This window comes from Drosophila suzukii, chromosome 2R (genome assembly GCF_043229965.1).
Source record: "Drosophila suzukii chromosome 2R, CBGP_Dsuzu_IsoJpt1.0, whole genome shotgun sequence".
In the NCBI taxonomy this organism is placed as follows: domain Eukaryota; kingdom Metazoa; phylum Arthropoda; class Insecta; order Diptera; family Drosophilidae; genus Drosophila; species Drosophila suzukii.
The window spans coordinates 9,016,608-9,029,503 of record NC_092081.1 but is presented as its reverse complement, the minus strand read 5'-3'; the positions used below and the strand labels follow the sequence as shown (position 1 = coordinate 9,029,503).

Here is a 12,896-nt window from a genome sequence, read left to right as displayed (position 1 = left end):
TAATTGAGGTTAACTGGAAAATTCACATTAACATAAAATATTTTTATTACATTTCCGAATTAGGAAAGTTACTTCTTATGACCCGGAATTCCCAAAAGTAGGTTATATCACCCGTGAATAATATTTAATGGCTCATTACCAAAGCAATGTCACGCTGGAAATACCCCTCAAACATAGGGGTGGCTATATGAACGAAATGGCGAACATCAACCGCAAGTTTCCACAAATTTTAGGCACTTAAAAAAATAAATTGATAACGAAACTTTTTTATAAACAACCTTATCATCCAGAAATTAAAAGATTACAAATTGCAAATTGATTTGCAATAGAAGCATTTGATTTCAAAATATTATGGAAAGAACAGCGGTCAATTCATGAATTTTTATATTTACTTGTCATGGTTCAGTAAAGCGTTCGACTTCCAGTTTCCAAATATGTGCAATCTTATCAATCCCCTTATTTTGCGTCTAATTAATCTTGACGCACCTGTCCAGACCATCACTCAACTTATCAATGGAAAATGGAGTGGAACTAAAGCCACGCGATGCACTCCAAGCTGATTAGATACATCAGTCCTAGCAAATGTTTACCCTGAGCTACTTGAGACCATTCAATTCAGGGGAAATCGCAAAAGGCTCGTCGAGTTATCAAATGTGAATACCCGTGAACTTTACAAAAGATAAGACCTGTGACGTGAGCAACCTCAAGAACCATTCCTTTATTATCTATTCAATAATACGGAAGATGTAATAAGGTTTGCATTTGATAATATAGTCAAGATAGTCTAGCCTTCCCATGTACAATTTTTCGCAATTTGGAAATGGATTTACAACTTCTGCAATGTCTTGTCAATAATCGCTTCGTCGGAAAAATCTACGAGAAGAAAAATATCTGAACATGTTGGTCATAAAATGTTTCTCTTGAAGAGTTGTGTAGAAAGTTTCGATTTATAGGCTTTAAGTTTCAGTGTACTGTTTCAGTTTCCTGTATATAAGATCTATCGGTTATTTGTTAAGTTTGAATGTCTTTGTAGTATTGCTCTCTTTAATCACTGCTTCTAGTTTGCTGGATACAACTAGGAAGAGTTGTACTTTTACTTTTTTTAGGACTCACATTCCAACATATATATGTCTTAAGAACCAGACAATGCCCACCAACTATAAAGATGTTATATTCTGAATTGCAACGTTTTATTGAAGGACTTTGTTACATCCAACCTAAGGGTTATCCGCTTAAATGCTGTTGGCAGTGCTGATCACCCAGGAGCGGAGCACAGCAACATCGGCATAGACACCGGGGTAGTTGGAGTAGGCGCAACCGTATCCCCAGGAGACGACACCAACGAGGACTCCACCGGAGACCAGAGGGCCGCCGGAGTCACCCTGGCAGGCATCCTTGCCGCTGGCAGCAGCGCAGATCATGGTGTTCCTGATCTGGCTACCATATCCGTAGGTGGAGGAAGAGCACTTCGATTGGCTGACGATGTTCACGTTCACGTACTGCAGCTGGGAGGGGATGGAGCTGGATCCAGAGGACAGGGTGCCCCAACCGGAAACGGCGGCGCTGGCTCCGTTGGCCGGGTTGTAGGTGGCCAGGCCGATGGCCTTGACGTTGGAGCTGAAGCTCAGGGAGGAGCTCAGACGGATGACGGCGATGTCGTTGACCATGGTGTTGGCGTTGTAGCCCTCGTGGTTCCTGAAGGAGGCAACCTTGGCGACGACGCCGCCGGAGCTCCAGTAGGTGGATCCAGCGCGGACCTGCAGGACGGAAGCGGACACGGATTGCAGACAGTGGGCGGCGGTCACGATGATGTTGCTGGAGTAGATGGATCCACCGCAGGAGTGGCTGCCACTGCGCTGCAGGGAGATCTGCCAGGGGAAGCTGCTGATGGTGGTGGCCGAGCCGCCGACAATGCGACCGTCCAACTGGGGCAGGAGACCCTCGGGAACGGTGCCTCCCAGGGCGCAGACCACGGCGGACAACAGGATCACGATCTTCAGCATGGTGAGCGTTGCTAGCAAGTGCTTGGTTACATGCCGCCGAACCAACCTTATATATACTGCCCCTGCTGACGGGTCTTATCTGACTTCATGTCTAAGGGCTTACACATGCGACGCCATTTGGCCAAAAGCGAATTAGAGATACCAAAGCTGTTTCAATTGCGATTTATTTCAAGTGTTTGTCTGACTTTACACCTCCTCGGCGGTCCTCTCGATCCACTCATGGAAGTGGGCAACATCGGCGTAGACACCAGGGTACCTTACATCACCGCAGCCGTAGCCCCAGGAGACGACACCCACGAGACGATCTCCGGACACCAGTGGGCCACCGGAGTCACCCTGGCAGGCGTCCTTGTGTGGGGAGTAGGCGCAGATCATGGTGTCCTTAATCTTCCTGCCGTAGCCAAACTCGCTAGAGCGACAGCGCGACACATCGACGATCTCCAGGTCGACGGCCAGCAGATGGTCGGGAATGGTGGAGCCGCCGGACTCGGTGGTGCCCCATCCGGAAACGACGGCAGTGGCGCCCTCACGAGGATTGGAGTCAGCGATGCGGATCTCGCGGATGCTGGAGCGGAAGCTCAGGTCGGACTCGATGCGGATGATGGCAATGTCGTTGACCATGGTGCGCGAGTTGTAGCCCTCGTGGTTGCGGAAGGCGCGGACGGAGTGGACACTGCCGCCGGAGCGCCAGTAGGTGCTGCCCACGCGAATCTTCAGATCCTTGGCCTCGATCGACTGCAGACAGTGGGCAGCGGTGATGACGATGTCGTGGGAGTAGATGGATCCACCGCAGAAGTGGGAGCCGGAGCGCTGCAGGGACACCTGGTAGGGATGGGCATCGATGCTGGTCTCATAGCCACCGACGATGCGTCCATCCAACTGGGGCAGCAGGCCCTCGGGAATGGTGCCTGCCAAGGCGCAAGCCAAAAAGGAGAGGAGTACCGCGAATCTCAACATTTTAATCGGTTGTATGCTGATCCCCGGATCAAGACCCCTTATATATAATCCCCATAGCAAAGATTTAAATTTGATTGACAGCGATAGCTCTAGCATTATTGTTGCGTCACTTTCTCCACCGATATGACCAGCAAATACCGCGAAGTAATCAGCTTATCAGCCAGAGACCACTCCACCTCGTTATCCACTTGGGCCACGAGGGGTCTCACTCGTCCATTGATTAAACGCCCTTCTTGACAGCGACCCCTATAAAAGCACACTTTCCGACTCAAAGGGTACTCATTCGATCTGCACCATGCTGAAGTTCCTGATCCTGTTGTCCGCCGTGGCCTGCGCCCTTGGTGGCACCATTCCCGAGGGTCTCCTGCCCCAGTTGGACGGTCGCATTGTCGGCGGTTCGGCCACCAGCATCAGCAGCTTCCCCTGGCAGATCTCCCTGCAGCGCAGTGGTAGCCACTCCTGCGGTGGATCCGTCTACTCGTCCAACGTGATCGTCACCGCCGCCCACTGCCTGCAGTCCGTGTCCGCCTCCTCCCTGCAGATCCGCGCTGGATCCAGCTACTGGAGCTCTGGCGGAGTCGTCGCCAAGGTATCCTACTTCAGGAACCACGAAGGATACAACGCCAACACCATGGTCAACGACATCGCCATCATCAAGCTGAGCAGCTCCCTGAGCTTCAGCTCCACCATAAAGGCCATCGGTCTGGCTAGCTCCAACCCCGCCAACGGCGCTGCTGCCTCCGTCTCCGGCTGGGGCACCCTGTCCTCCGGATCCAGCTCCATTCCCTCCCAGCTGCAGTACGTCAACGTGAACATCGTCAGCCAGAGCAGGTGCGCATCCTCCAGCTACAGCTACGGTAGCCAGATCAAGAGCTCCATGATCTGCGCTGCTGCCAGCGGCAAGGATTCCTGCCAGGGTGACTCCGGCGGCCCTCTGGTCTCCGGTGGAGTCCTTGTTGGTGTCGTCTCCTGGGGATACGGATGCGCTGCCAGTAACTACCCTGGTGTCTATGCCGATGTTGCTGCTCTCCGCTCCTGGGTGATCAACAACGCCTAAGCATTTTGCCAATAAAATCATATGCGAACATAAACCGAGGTCCTTTATTTCTATACAAGAGATCATTCTTGAAAGCCTTAAATTGCATTTTTCCAGTCTAAACTCTTTAATTTTATTGGGGTCAGTGTAAAACATTCTAGTTTTGGCTAAGAATGTCTTTGTTAGGTTATAATTTTTTTTGCTGATACACAGTTTTTGATGTCTTTTGGCGCTTACTATAAAGACAGCGTAACTATAAGTCAGATACCAGTTGTATTACTCGTAGAGTTAAACTGGAGATTGTATGGGTTGAATAGATTATGCATGCGAAACACCTATTAGGGCTAGTTTCTCAAGGTCCAGCTAACAATTCACGGGCAGGTAAAGTCCCCGTTAAAAAATGTTGTTGGTCAATAAGAGAGCTTACTCAAACAGTGATTCCCATTCCCTGTTAAGTTAAAGACAGCGTAACTATAAGTCAGATACCAGTTGTATTACTCGTAGAGTTAAACTGTAGATTGTATGGGTTGAATAGATTATGCATGCGAAACACCTATTAGGGCTAGTTTCTCAAGGTCCAGCTAACAATTCACGGGCAGGTAAAGTCCCCGTTAAAAAATGTTGTTGGTCAATAAGAGAGCTTACTCAAACAGTGATTCCCATTCCCTGTTAAGTTCATTTTGGTTTTTATGTTGGAATTCGTATACCCGTTACTCGTAGAGTAAAGGGCCATGTATATTGTACACGTCAGCAAGTTTGTAACAGGTAGAAAAAAAACGCTTCCGACCCTAGAAAATATGTATATTCTAGATCAGGATCACTAGTCTAGTCGATCTAGCCATGTCCGTTTGTCGTATAAATATCGAGATCTCAAAAAATGTATCACCTAGGAGTTGCGATATCGCATGCAGACTAAAACAAGAGAGAACGCTATAGTCTTAGTAGAAAAAAAGAGGTTCTTGCTTACAGGTCATTGCATACGTGGTTTGAAAATAAAGCATATCAACAGACGTTAAAATCCTATATATTTCGAATGAAATGTTGCCGAATTTTTCTTTGCACATTTCTTAAAGGATATTGTAAAATAATTCGGGCTATACTCTTAAAATTATTATCGATACTGACGATTTTCACTAGCAAAGACAGTTACCCAGGCAACCCTCGCTATACAAATAATTATTCTGAAATAAGAAACTTAAAATAAAATTTTTAATAGAGGAAAGATAAAGGAGGATTGGAACATAGTGGGCGCAGCTCATCTCCGTCCAGTGTCGAGGAGCGATAAGGCCAATGCCGTGATTGATTGACTGACTGATTGACCAATAAAGATGAAAGCACAAAGTTATAATCGGGAAATTCGCTTTATTTCGCAAAGTTGTTAGACGCTGCTAATCACCCAGGAGCGGAGAGCAGCAACATCGGCATAGACACCGGGGTAGTTGGAGTAAGCGCAACCGTATCCCCAGGAGACGACACCAACGAGGAGTCCACCGGAGACCAGAGGGCCGCCGGAGTCACCCTGGCAGGCATCCTTGCCGCTGGCAGCAGCGCAGATCATGGTGCTCCTGATCTCGTTACCGTATCCGTAGGAGGAGGAAGCGCACGACGCCTGGCTGACGATGTTCACGTTCACGTACTGCAGTTGGGAGGGGAGGGAGCTGGATCCGTAGGACTGGGTGCCCCAGCCGGAGACGGAGGCAGCAGCACCGTTGGCAGGGTTGGAGCTAGCCAGACCGATGGCCTTGATGGTGGAGCTGAAGCTCAGGGCGGTGCTCAGACGGATGATGGCGATGTCGTTGACCATGGTGTTGGCGTTGTAGCCCTCGTGGTTCTTGAAGGAGGCAACCTTGGAGACGACGCCACCGGAGTTCCAGTAGGAGGATCCAGCGCGGACCTGCAGGACGGAAGGGGACACGGACTGCAGGCAGTGAGCGGCGGTCACGATGATGTATTCGGAGTAGATGGATCCACCGCAGGAGTGGCTACCACTGCGCTGCAGGGAGATCTGCCAGGGGAAGCTGCTGATGGTGGTGGCAGTGCCTCCGACAATACGACCATCCAACTGGGGCAGGAGTCCCTCGGGGACGGTGCCACCCAGGGCGCAGGCAACGGCAGACAACAAGATCACGAACTTCAGCATGGTGCGAATCCAATGAGTTGCTTCTGAAATGGACACCCCTTTTATAGGGGGTTCCTATCTCCCGCCAGCGCATTAATCAGAACTTTAAATTATTTTTATCAATTGCTTGTCAGAATAACCCAAAATGAAGACGATAGAGTGACCGACATATATTCCTCCACTCCAAAGTCTCACAGTTCTTAATCAAAAAACTTAAATAGTCAAAATTTGGGTGAAAAACTTTAAAAGCAAGATGCAGATTCTAGAGAGGCTTGCACAGCGCCGGGTGCCACCGCCCACTCATAAAATTAAACTTTAATCTTTTTCTGTTTAAATTAACATTACATTATCTTTAAATTAAAATTGCAATCTTTGTCAAAAATTAAATTTTCCGTCTACTATTCTAGTAGCCTAGTGTATGCTTCTATTATAAGAGTATATAAAAAAGCGTAAAAGGCAACTTCCTTCCATTAACCTTTAATGTCTTCATATTGAGTAAAAACGCATATCTCGTCAATTCCCAATAAATATCTTGGATAAGTCAACGCTCCTTATGAACCTTTAATTTTGTGGCTAACTTGAGGAGCGAACGGTGAATAAACCACCTTTAATTGATAAGGAGTTTTTTTGTGAATATTTTATTCGGATTCGTGGAATTTCACAATCCACTAAAGACTTCCGTAGGTACATCCTTTGTAAAAAGTTTCCGAAACGATTGTCAGTGTGAGAGAATGGACGCATATAAATTTAAAATGTAACGTTTATAATTTACACTTTCTTACTATTTGAGATTAACATTAAATTCTTTTTACTTTAATATATTGGGTAATTGATAACTTTTCAAGTACAGTTATTATATAATGCTGACATTACGAAATATATTTTCAACTTTTGCTACCCTTTAGTCCATACCCTTCACTTTCTCCGATAATGGTTGATTGGGTTTTTTGAGACTGGCGAATGAAACATTTTGAAGTGGGCGATAAAGATTTTGATCTTAAGTTGTGGCTTAGCGAGGAATTTAATCAGCTTTAAATGGTCGCGTGTCGATTTTGTGAGTGATCCTTAAACAAAAACCGTTAGGAAAATATTGTACGGTAAATTGGGAGTCCGTTTTAAAAATATAAAGCTAATAGCCTTTATTATTATAACACATTTCTTTACATACTTACACTTTTAGCACGACCGGACCTTTTATCGGAAGATTGTTAATTAACATTTAATATTAATATTAAAACAATGATATCCTCAATTCCATTCGCACACTTTCACAACATGTAGTTTCTAAGGTCGGAAACGCTTCCATCTACAGTGGTCGGCATATGTATTTTGACAAAATAAAAGTTAAGTATACTCATAACTTGAATTTACTTCTTGTAAACTATAGGCATCAATGGAAAGGTAATTTCAATGCCGTTTGAATGATACAATACATTTCTTTACCCATTCAGTACTTATTGAAAAGGACAAATTTGTGTAAATCAACTTTTAAATTTTTTTTTCAAACTTTTTTCCTCGTCTTGAAAACTTAAATTTTTTGATGCAAAAAGTTTCTTCAAACAAAAACAATAGTAACTGCAAAAAGAATTTTTCAAAAATCATTTTTCTTATATTTTTTATGAATTTTTGAAAATGCTTAAAAACAGGCATTTGAGCCATATTTTTCTCTTTTTCATACAAATTTTTTCCGACATTGTCACCTTCAAAAAATCATAAAAAATATAAGGAAAATGATTTTTAAAAAATTCTTTTTGCAGTTACTATTGTTTTTGTTTGAAGAAACTTTTTGCATCAAAAAGTTTAAGTTTTCAAGTCGAGGAAAAAAGTTTGAAAAAAAAATTTAAAAGTTGATTTACACAAATTTGTCCTTTTCAATAAGTACTGAATGGGTAAAGAAATGTATTGTATCATTCAAACGGCATTGAAATTATCTTTCCATTGATGCCTATAGTTTACAAGAAGTAAATTCAAGTTATGAGTATACTTAACTTTTATTTTGTCAAAATACATATGCCGACCAGTGTACATGTTACATACTTTCCTACGAATACAATATACCCTTTTACTCTGTGATAAGCGGATATAAATATTTAAAATCGCACAATATTGCAACAGTCGAAAATTTTAATCAGTGTACGTTTTTTGGACGTTGGTCACTACTGTGATGAACCCTTTTTAGAAGCGTGCCTAAACAATTGCGTATTAATATTGAATCCAAATAAAATTCGCGGAACCTATCAGTTGGGGAGTATCTGCCGGTCACTTCAACGAAATTATTTTGGGTTTTCCAGACAAGCAAGTGATAAAAATAATTTAAAGTTCTGATTAATGCGCAGGTGGGAGATAGGAACCTCCTATAAAAGGGGTGTCCATTTCAGAAGCAACTCATTGGATTCGCACCATGCTGAAGTTCGTGATCTTGTTGTCTGCCGTTGCCTGCGCCCTGGGTGGCACCGTCCCCGAGGGACTCCTGCCCCAGTTGGATGGTCGTATTGTCGGAGGCACTGCCACCACCATCAGCAGCTTCCCCTGGCAGATCTCCCTGCAGCGCAGTGGTAGCCACTCCTGCGGTGGATCCATCTACTCCGAATACATCATCGTGACCGCCGCTCACTGCCTGCAGTCCGTGTCCCCTTCCGTCCTGCAGGTCCGCGCTGGATCCTCCTACTGGAACTCCGGTGGCGTCGTCTCCAAGGTTGCCTCCTTCAAGAACCACGAGGGCTACAACGCCAACACCATGGTCAACGACATCGCCATCATCCGTCTGAGCACCGCCCTGAGCTTCAGCTCCACCATCAAGGCCATCGGTCTGGCTAGCTCCAACCCTGCCAACGGTGCTGCTGCCTCCGTCTCCGGCTGGGGCACCCAGTCCTACGGATCCAGCTCCCTCCCCTCCCAACTGCAGTACGTGAACGTGAACATCGTCAGCCAGGCGTCGTGCGCTTCCTCCTCCTACGGATACGGTAACGAGATCAGGAGCACCATGATCTGCGCTGCCTCCAGCGGCAAGGATGCCTGCCAGGGTGACTCCGGCGGCCCTCTGGTCTCCGGTGGACTCCTCGTTGGTGTCGTCTCCTGGGGATACGGTTGCGCTTACTCCAACTACCCCGGTGTCTATGCCGATGTTGCTGCTCTCCGCTCCTGGGTGATCAGCAGCGTCTAACAACTTTGCGAAATAAAACGAATTTCCCGATTATAACTTTGTGCTTTCATCTTTATTGGTCAATCAGTCAGTCAATCAATCACGGGCGGCCGAGTTCCAAAGGCGGTTCTTCGTCTGCGCGTTGGCCTTATCGCTCCTGGACACTGGACGGAGATGAGCTGCGTCTACTATGTCCCTAATGGCATTTGGTTTAAGCGGAAATTCTCCTCTTCATTTCTTGTTACTCACTTGAACTCCTCGTAGGTCTGGGTGCTATAAACAGCCCGTAGTTTGGCATCATTGCGCAGCTCGTAGAGTTCTCCATCCCGGATGCACTGCAGGCAGCTCTCCCGCAGACGGATGAGCTCCTCCGACGTTATCTTCCAATCCTCCATTTTGCTTTCCTCAATTAAAAATGTTGTTTAACGTTTTTCGTACTGGGAAATGAATTTGTTTAGCGAGGGTTGCCTGGGTAACTGGCTTTGCTATCGAAAAAGAAAAGCTCGTTAAGATGAGAGCCGACCAAATCCACCCGTCAGTATCGATAATACCAGCGATAAGATCCTATTAGCCGGCGATTAAGTTTTACAAGCTTGTCGGGAACATGAAGAGGTTTCATGGACATAGACGAACAGTTTGCTCTTGGCTTTCGGAATGGCTGTTTACTGGTTAGCGGGTACTGTGTTGGTCTTTCTGTTCCTCGGAGCAGCGGCAGATGTGGAGACCAATGGACGGATTGTGGGCGGAAGTGAGCAGGTGCTACGCAACGCCCCCTGGCAGGTGTCCATTCAGATCAGTGCTCGCCACGAGTGTGGAGGGGTCATCTACAGCAAGGAGATCGTCATCACTGCCGGACACTGTCTGTATGAGAAGTCCGTGACCCTGATGAAGGTACGAGTGGGGGCACAGAACCACAACTATGGTGGCACCTTGGTTCCCGTGGTGGCGTACAAAGTCCACGAACAATTTGATTCCCGTTTCCTGCACTACGACATTGCCGTTCTACGCCTGTCCACTGCACTGACCTTTAGTCTCTCCACCAGAGCCATCAACCTGGCCACCCAGAGTCCACTGGGCGGATCGACAGCCACTGTCACGGGTTGGGGTTATACGGAGAATGGAACCTACGCCGACACCCTTCAAAAGGCCCAGCTCCAGATCATCGATCGCAGTGAATGTGCCTCCCAGAAGTTTGGATACGGTGCGGATTTTGTAGGCGAGGAAACCATTTGCGCCGCAAGCACTGATTCGGATGCCTGCACAGGCGACTCTGGAGGTCCTTTGGTGGCCAATAGCCAGCTGGTGGGCATCGTATCCTGGGGCTATCGGTGTGCGGACGAAAACTATCCCGGTGTCTATGCCAATATAGCTGTGCTGCGACCCTGGATAGTCAAGGCAGCCAATGCCATATAAAGGTGTTTTTGGAAAATAAAAAGTATGCTTAAAAGCAAAATAAGCTATAGTTTTATTCATCGCCCCCCAGGTGGAATCGAACCACTTCGACGCTAATCGACTACGGATTTGAAGTCCGCACCCCGGACCACCGAAGTTCAGTGGGGCACTAGGTTCAAATCAACTTTCCCTATTTATACGCCCGCTGCGCGTAAAAAGCACTTGGGAATTATAAGAGCATTCATTTCATCTTACTAAAAGTTATGATATCTTGAGAAAAGATAATGGTATCTATAAAGATCGCGTCGTGATAGGCATCTGCATTATAAGAACTTTAACTTGTTTTTGATTCGCAATTTTCAAAATAGTAAACATATTGTTTAATAATAAGTATTTACCTTAAAAATTAGCAACATTTGAATACAATAAGGCTTTTCCGCAGCTTAAAAAAGTTAAGGATCCCCAAAACAGTTCAAGGAATACTGAAAGTGAATGGCTGTAATGGCTAAAATAAATTCATAAAAGACCACAGCTCCGTAACCAAAGTATTCACTTCTATAAAAAAAGGATACAGTTTATTACAAAATATTAACTCAGAGAATCACCATTATTCATTAATGGAATGCAGTAGCAAATGCATATAAAGATAATATCGCTCTCACAGGCGATTTCAATACCATTGAGGGACTTATGGAATTTCAACAAAAGATCAAGGAGTTAGGATAATGATAATAGTTTGCCGTCTGGAGTCCGCATCACTTGCGTGGCTGCTGGATGTGGTTCAGGGGCTTCTGCTGCACTGCAGCCGGTGGCTTGGGAGAGTGAGCCACTTGGGCAGAGGCTGGCGTAAAGTCAGTGTTGCCCTTGACGGGGGCACCGCTTACAGATCCCGAGTTAACGGCAATGGGTTGCTAAGGGTCGAAAGATGGTTATTTTTGGCTATCATTAGATTATTTATGCCCAGAACTCACTGTCAATCCAGTGCAATCCTCGGCATCCTTGGGCGCACGCTCTGCCGTGGGCGCCTTGTGCTGCACAATTCGCATACCACCTGCCTTCACTGAAATTATAAATAAAACATATTTTAAGACGAGAGGAGGAAACTAACTGCGATCCGAATAATTCCCTTACTGGCACTGCGAAATAAACGCGGTGATAGTCGTTGGCAATGGATTTTATCGACAGACCATCCATCCGAAAAATGGTCTCTATAATATGATAAATACTTTTAAAATACCATTTTATTGGGACAGCTTTGAAACTGATCTTGCAAATGGTATAGAAACAGGCAGGCAAGTCTAAATTGAGATCAAGGATGCATATACATGTTATAAAATCGGCAACGATCCATAACTGCGTTACAAACTCCAGATCAAAACTACAATACTCTATGCGTAGGGTATCGACAAAATTTAATGTCGATATTCATCTGACGTCAGCAAAAAGTGAAAAATATTTTTGGAAGCAATGCCTTTGTGTGTGCGTGTGTTCGGGTTGTTTGTTTACTTATCAGCTTTGGCCGAAACAGGTTAAGATACTGATAAGGCCGTAGATATTGCGGCAATTGATAGGATTGGTTGCATTATTAATTGCCAGCGGGGCAATTCTTAGATTTCTTATTGGAATGGTCTTAATGGAAAAAAATCAAAACACGCCTGCACACACGCACACTAATGGAAGTGCACTTACATGCAGGTGGGTGTCCAGCGACGAGATTGGGTTGTTCATCTGCCATTTTCTCTTGGTTTTTTGAGCTATGAATTGGGTAGAGTATATAATTACCTATTTATTGATAGTTTTACAAGGATTAGTGGGCTTACCGCTTCTCTTGTTGTTAATAAATGTGCGGCACCGCTGTGTTTTGCTTTTGCGTTCTAATTGTGACACGTACGACGGTTGCCTATCGAAATTTGTTCATTGCGTTCCCACTGGCGGCGCAGTAGCGCAGCCGCTGTAGCGTGTTCTCACTGCACACTGTTCTTGGAGGAGGTGGTATTTGTAAACTCACTTAAGAAATCCTACATTTCTCAACTACAAGTGTTCTAACTCAACCTAAAAGCAAGATCACTCAGAAAACGTGTTGTCTGGCAAACAGATTTAATTATCCTGTCATATGTTATATGTGCTATGTTTTATGTTTTACCATCGGTGTTCTCGGGAAGGTAAATCTATCCGCTTTCAGATAAAGTCGATTTAAGAATTGTTGATCCAACGGTTCTCGAGTTCTTTATCATATACTGGGGTGTC

The 12,896-nt window shown here is 45.5% G+C and overlaps 8 protein-coding genes and 1 non-coding gene across 10 annotated transcripts; 3 read left to right on the top strand and 6 right to left on the bottom strand.

Moving 5' to 3' along the window:
* Nucleotides 1–1,168: 1,168 nt before the first annotated feature.
* Nucleotides 1,169–2,038, bottom strand: alphaTry (alphaTrypsin). The gene has a single exon (XM_017075105.4). The coding sequence runs from the start codon at nucleotides 2,001–2,003 to the stop codon at nucleotides 1,233–1,235; it is 771 nt and encodes a 256-aa protein (XP_016930594.4). The 5' UTR covers nucleotides 2,004–2,038; the 3' UTR covers nucleotides 1,169–1,232.
* Nucleotides 2,039–2,149: 111 nt separating this feature from the next.
* epsilonTry (epsilonTrypsin) lies at nucleotides 2,150–2,990 on the bottom strand. The gene has a single exon (XM_017074885.4). The coding sequence runs from the start codon at nucleotides 2,958–2,960 to the stop codon at nucleotides 2,190–2,192; it is 771 nt and encodes a 256-aa protein (XP_016930374.2). The 5' UTR covers nucleotides 2,961–2,990; the 3' UTR covers nucleotides 2,150–2,189.
* A 241-nt stretch (nucleotides 2,991–3,231) lies between these two features.
* Nucleotides 3,232–4,051, top strand: LOC108010072 (trypsin beta). The gene has a single exon (XM_017074886.4). It carries the CDS (start codon nucleotides 3,256–3,258, stop codon nucleotides 4,015–4,017), a length of 762 nt encoding a protein of 253 aa, XP_016930375.3. The 5' UTR covers nucleotides 3,232–3,255; the 3' UTR covers nucleotides 4,018–4,051.
* A 1,287-nt stretch (nucleotides 4,052–5,338) lies between these two features.
* Nucleotides 5,339–6,165, bottom strand: LOC118876934 (trypsin delta-like). The gene has a single exon (XM_036813357.3). It carries the CDS (start codon nucleotides 6,134–6,136, stop codon nucleotides 5,375–5,377), a length of 762 nt encoding a protein of 253 aa, XP_036669252.3. The 5' UTR covers nucleotides 6,137–6,165; the 3' UTR covers nucleotides 5,339–5,374.
* A 2,330-nt stretch (nucleotides 6,166–8,495) lies between these two features.
* Nucleotides 8,496–9,314, top strand: LOC118876966 (trypsin delta-like). The gene has a single exon (XM_036813613.3). It carries the CDS (start codon nucleotides 8,517–8,519, stop codon nucleotides 9,276–9,278), a length of 762 nt encoding a protein of 253 aa, XP_036669508.2. The 5' UTR covers nucleotides 8,496–8,516; the 3' UTR covers nucleotides 9,279–9,314.
* On the bottom strand, nucleotides 9,309–9,815 carry LOC118876896 (coiled-coil domain-containing protein 103). 2 transcript variants are annotated; one of them, XM_036812995.3, is made up of 2 exons: nucleotides 9,507–9,815; nucleotides 9,309–9,445 (listed from the first exon to the last, which is right to left on the bottom strand). In XM_036812995.3, exons 1-2 carry the CDS (start codon nucleotides 9,650–9,652, stop codon nucleotides 9,406–9,408), a joined length of 186 nt encoding a protein of 61 aa, XP_036668890.3. In that variant the 5' UTR covers nucleotides 9,653–9,815; the 3' UTR covers nucleotides 9,309–9,405. The 2 variants fall into 2 exon arrangements, with proteins under 2 accessions (XP_036668890.3, XP_036668889.3); XM_036812994.3 differs by having other exon boundaries at nucleotides 9,309–9,453; nucleotides 9,507–9,750.
* A 70-nt stretch (nucleotides 9,816–9,885) lies between these two features.
* iotaTry (iotaTrypsin) lies at nucleotides 9,886–10,713 on the top strand. The gene has a single exon (XM_017072558.4). It carries the CDS (start codon nucleotides 9,912–9,914, stop codon nucleotides 10,668–10,670), a length of 759 nt encoding a protein of 252 aa, XP_016928047.3. The 5' UTR covers nucleotides 9,886–9,911; the 3' UTR covers nucleotides 10,671–10,713.
* Nucleotides 10,714–10,730: 17 nt separating this feature from the next.
* Nucleotides 10,731–10,817, bottom strand: TRNASTOP-UCA (transfer RNA opal suppressor (anticodon UCA)). Its single transcript has one exon. It is a non-coding gene; the product is annotated as a tRNA-Sec (tRNA).
* Nucleotides 10,818–11,182: 365 nt separating this feature from the next.
* LOC108008610 (death-associated protein 1) lies at nucleotides 11,183–12,564 on the bottom strand. Its single transcript, XM_017072491.4, has 4 exons — nucleotides 12,470–12,564; nucleotides 12,339–12,403; nucleotides 11,621–11,709; nucleotides 11,183–11,560 (listed from the first exon to the last, which is right to left on the bottom strand). Exons 2-4 carry the CDS (start codon nucleotides 12,382–12,384, stop codon nucleotides 11,405–11,407), a joined length of 291 nt encoding a protein of 96 aa, XP_016927980.1. The 5' UTR covers nucleotides 12,385–12,403; nucleotides 12,470–12,564; the 3' UTR covers nucleotides 11,183–11,404.
* Nucleotides 12,565–12,896: the final 332 nt, after the last annotated feature.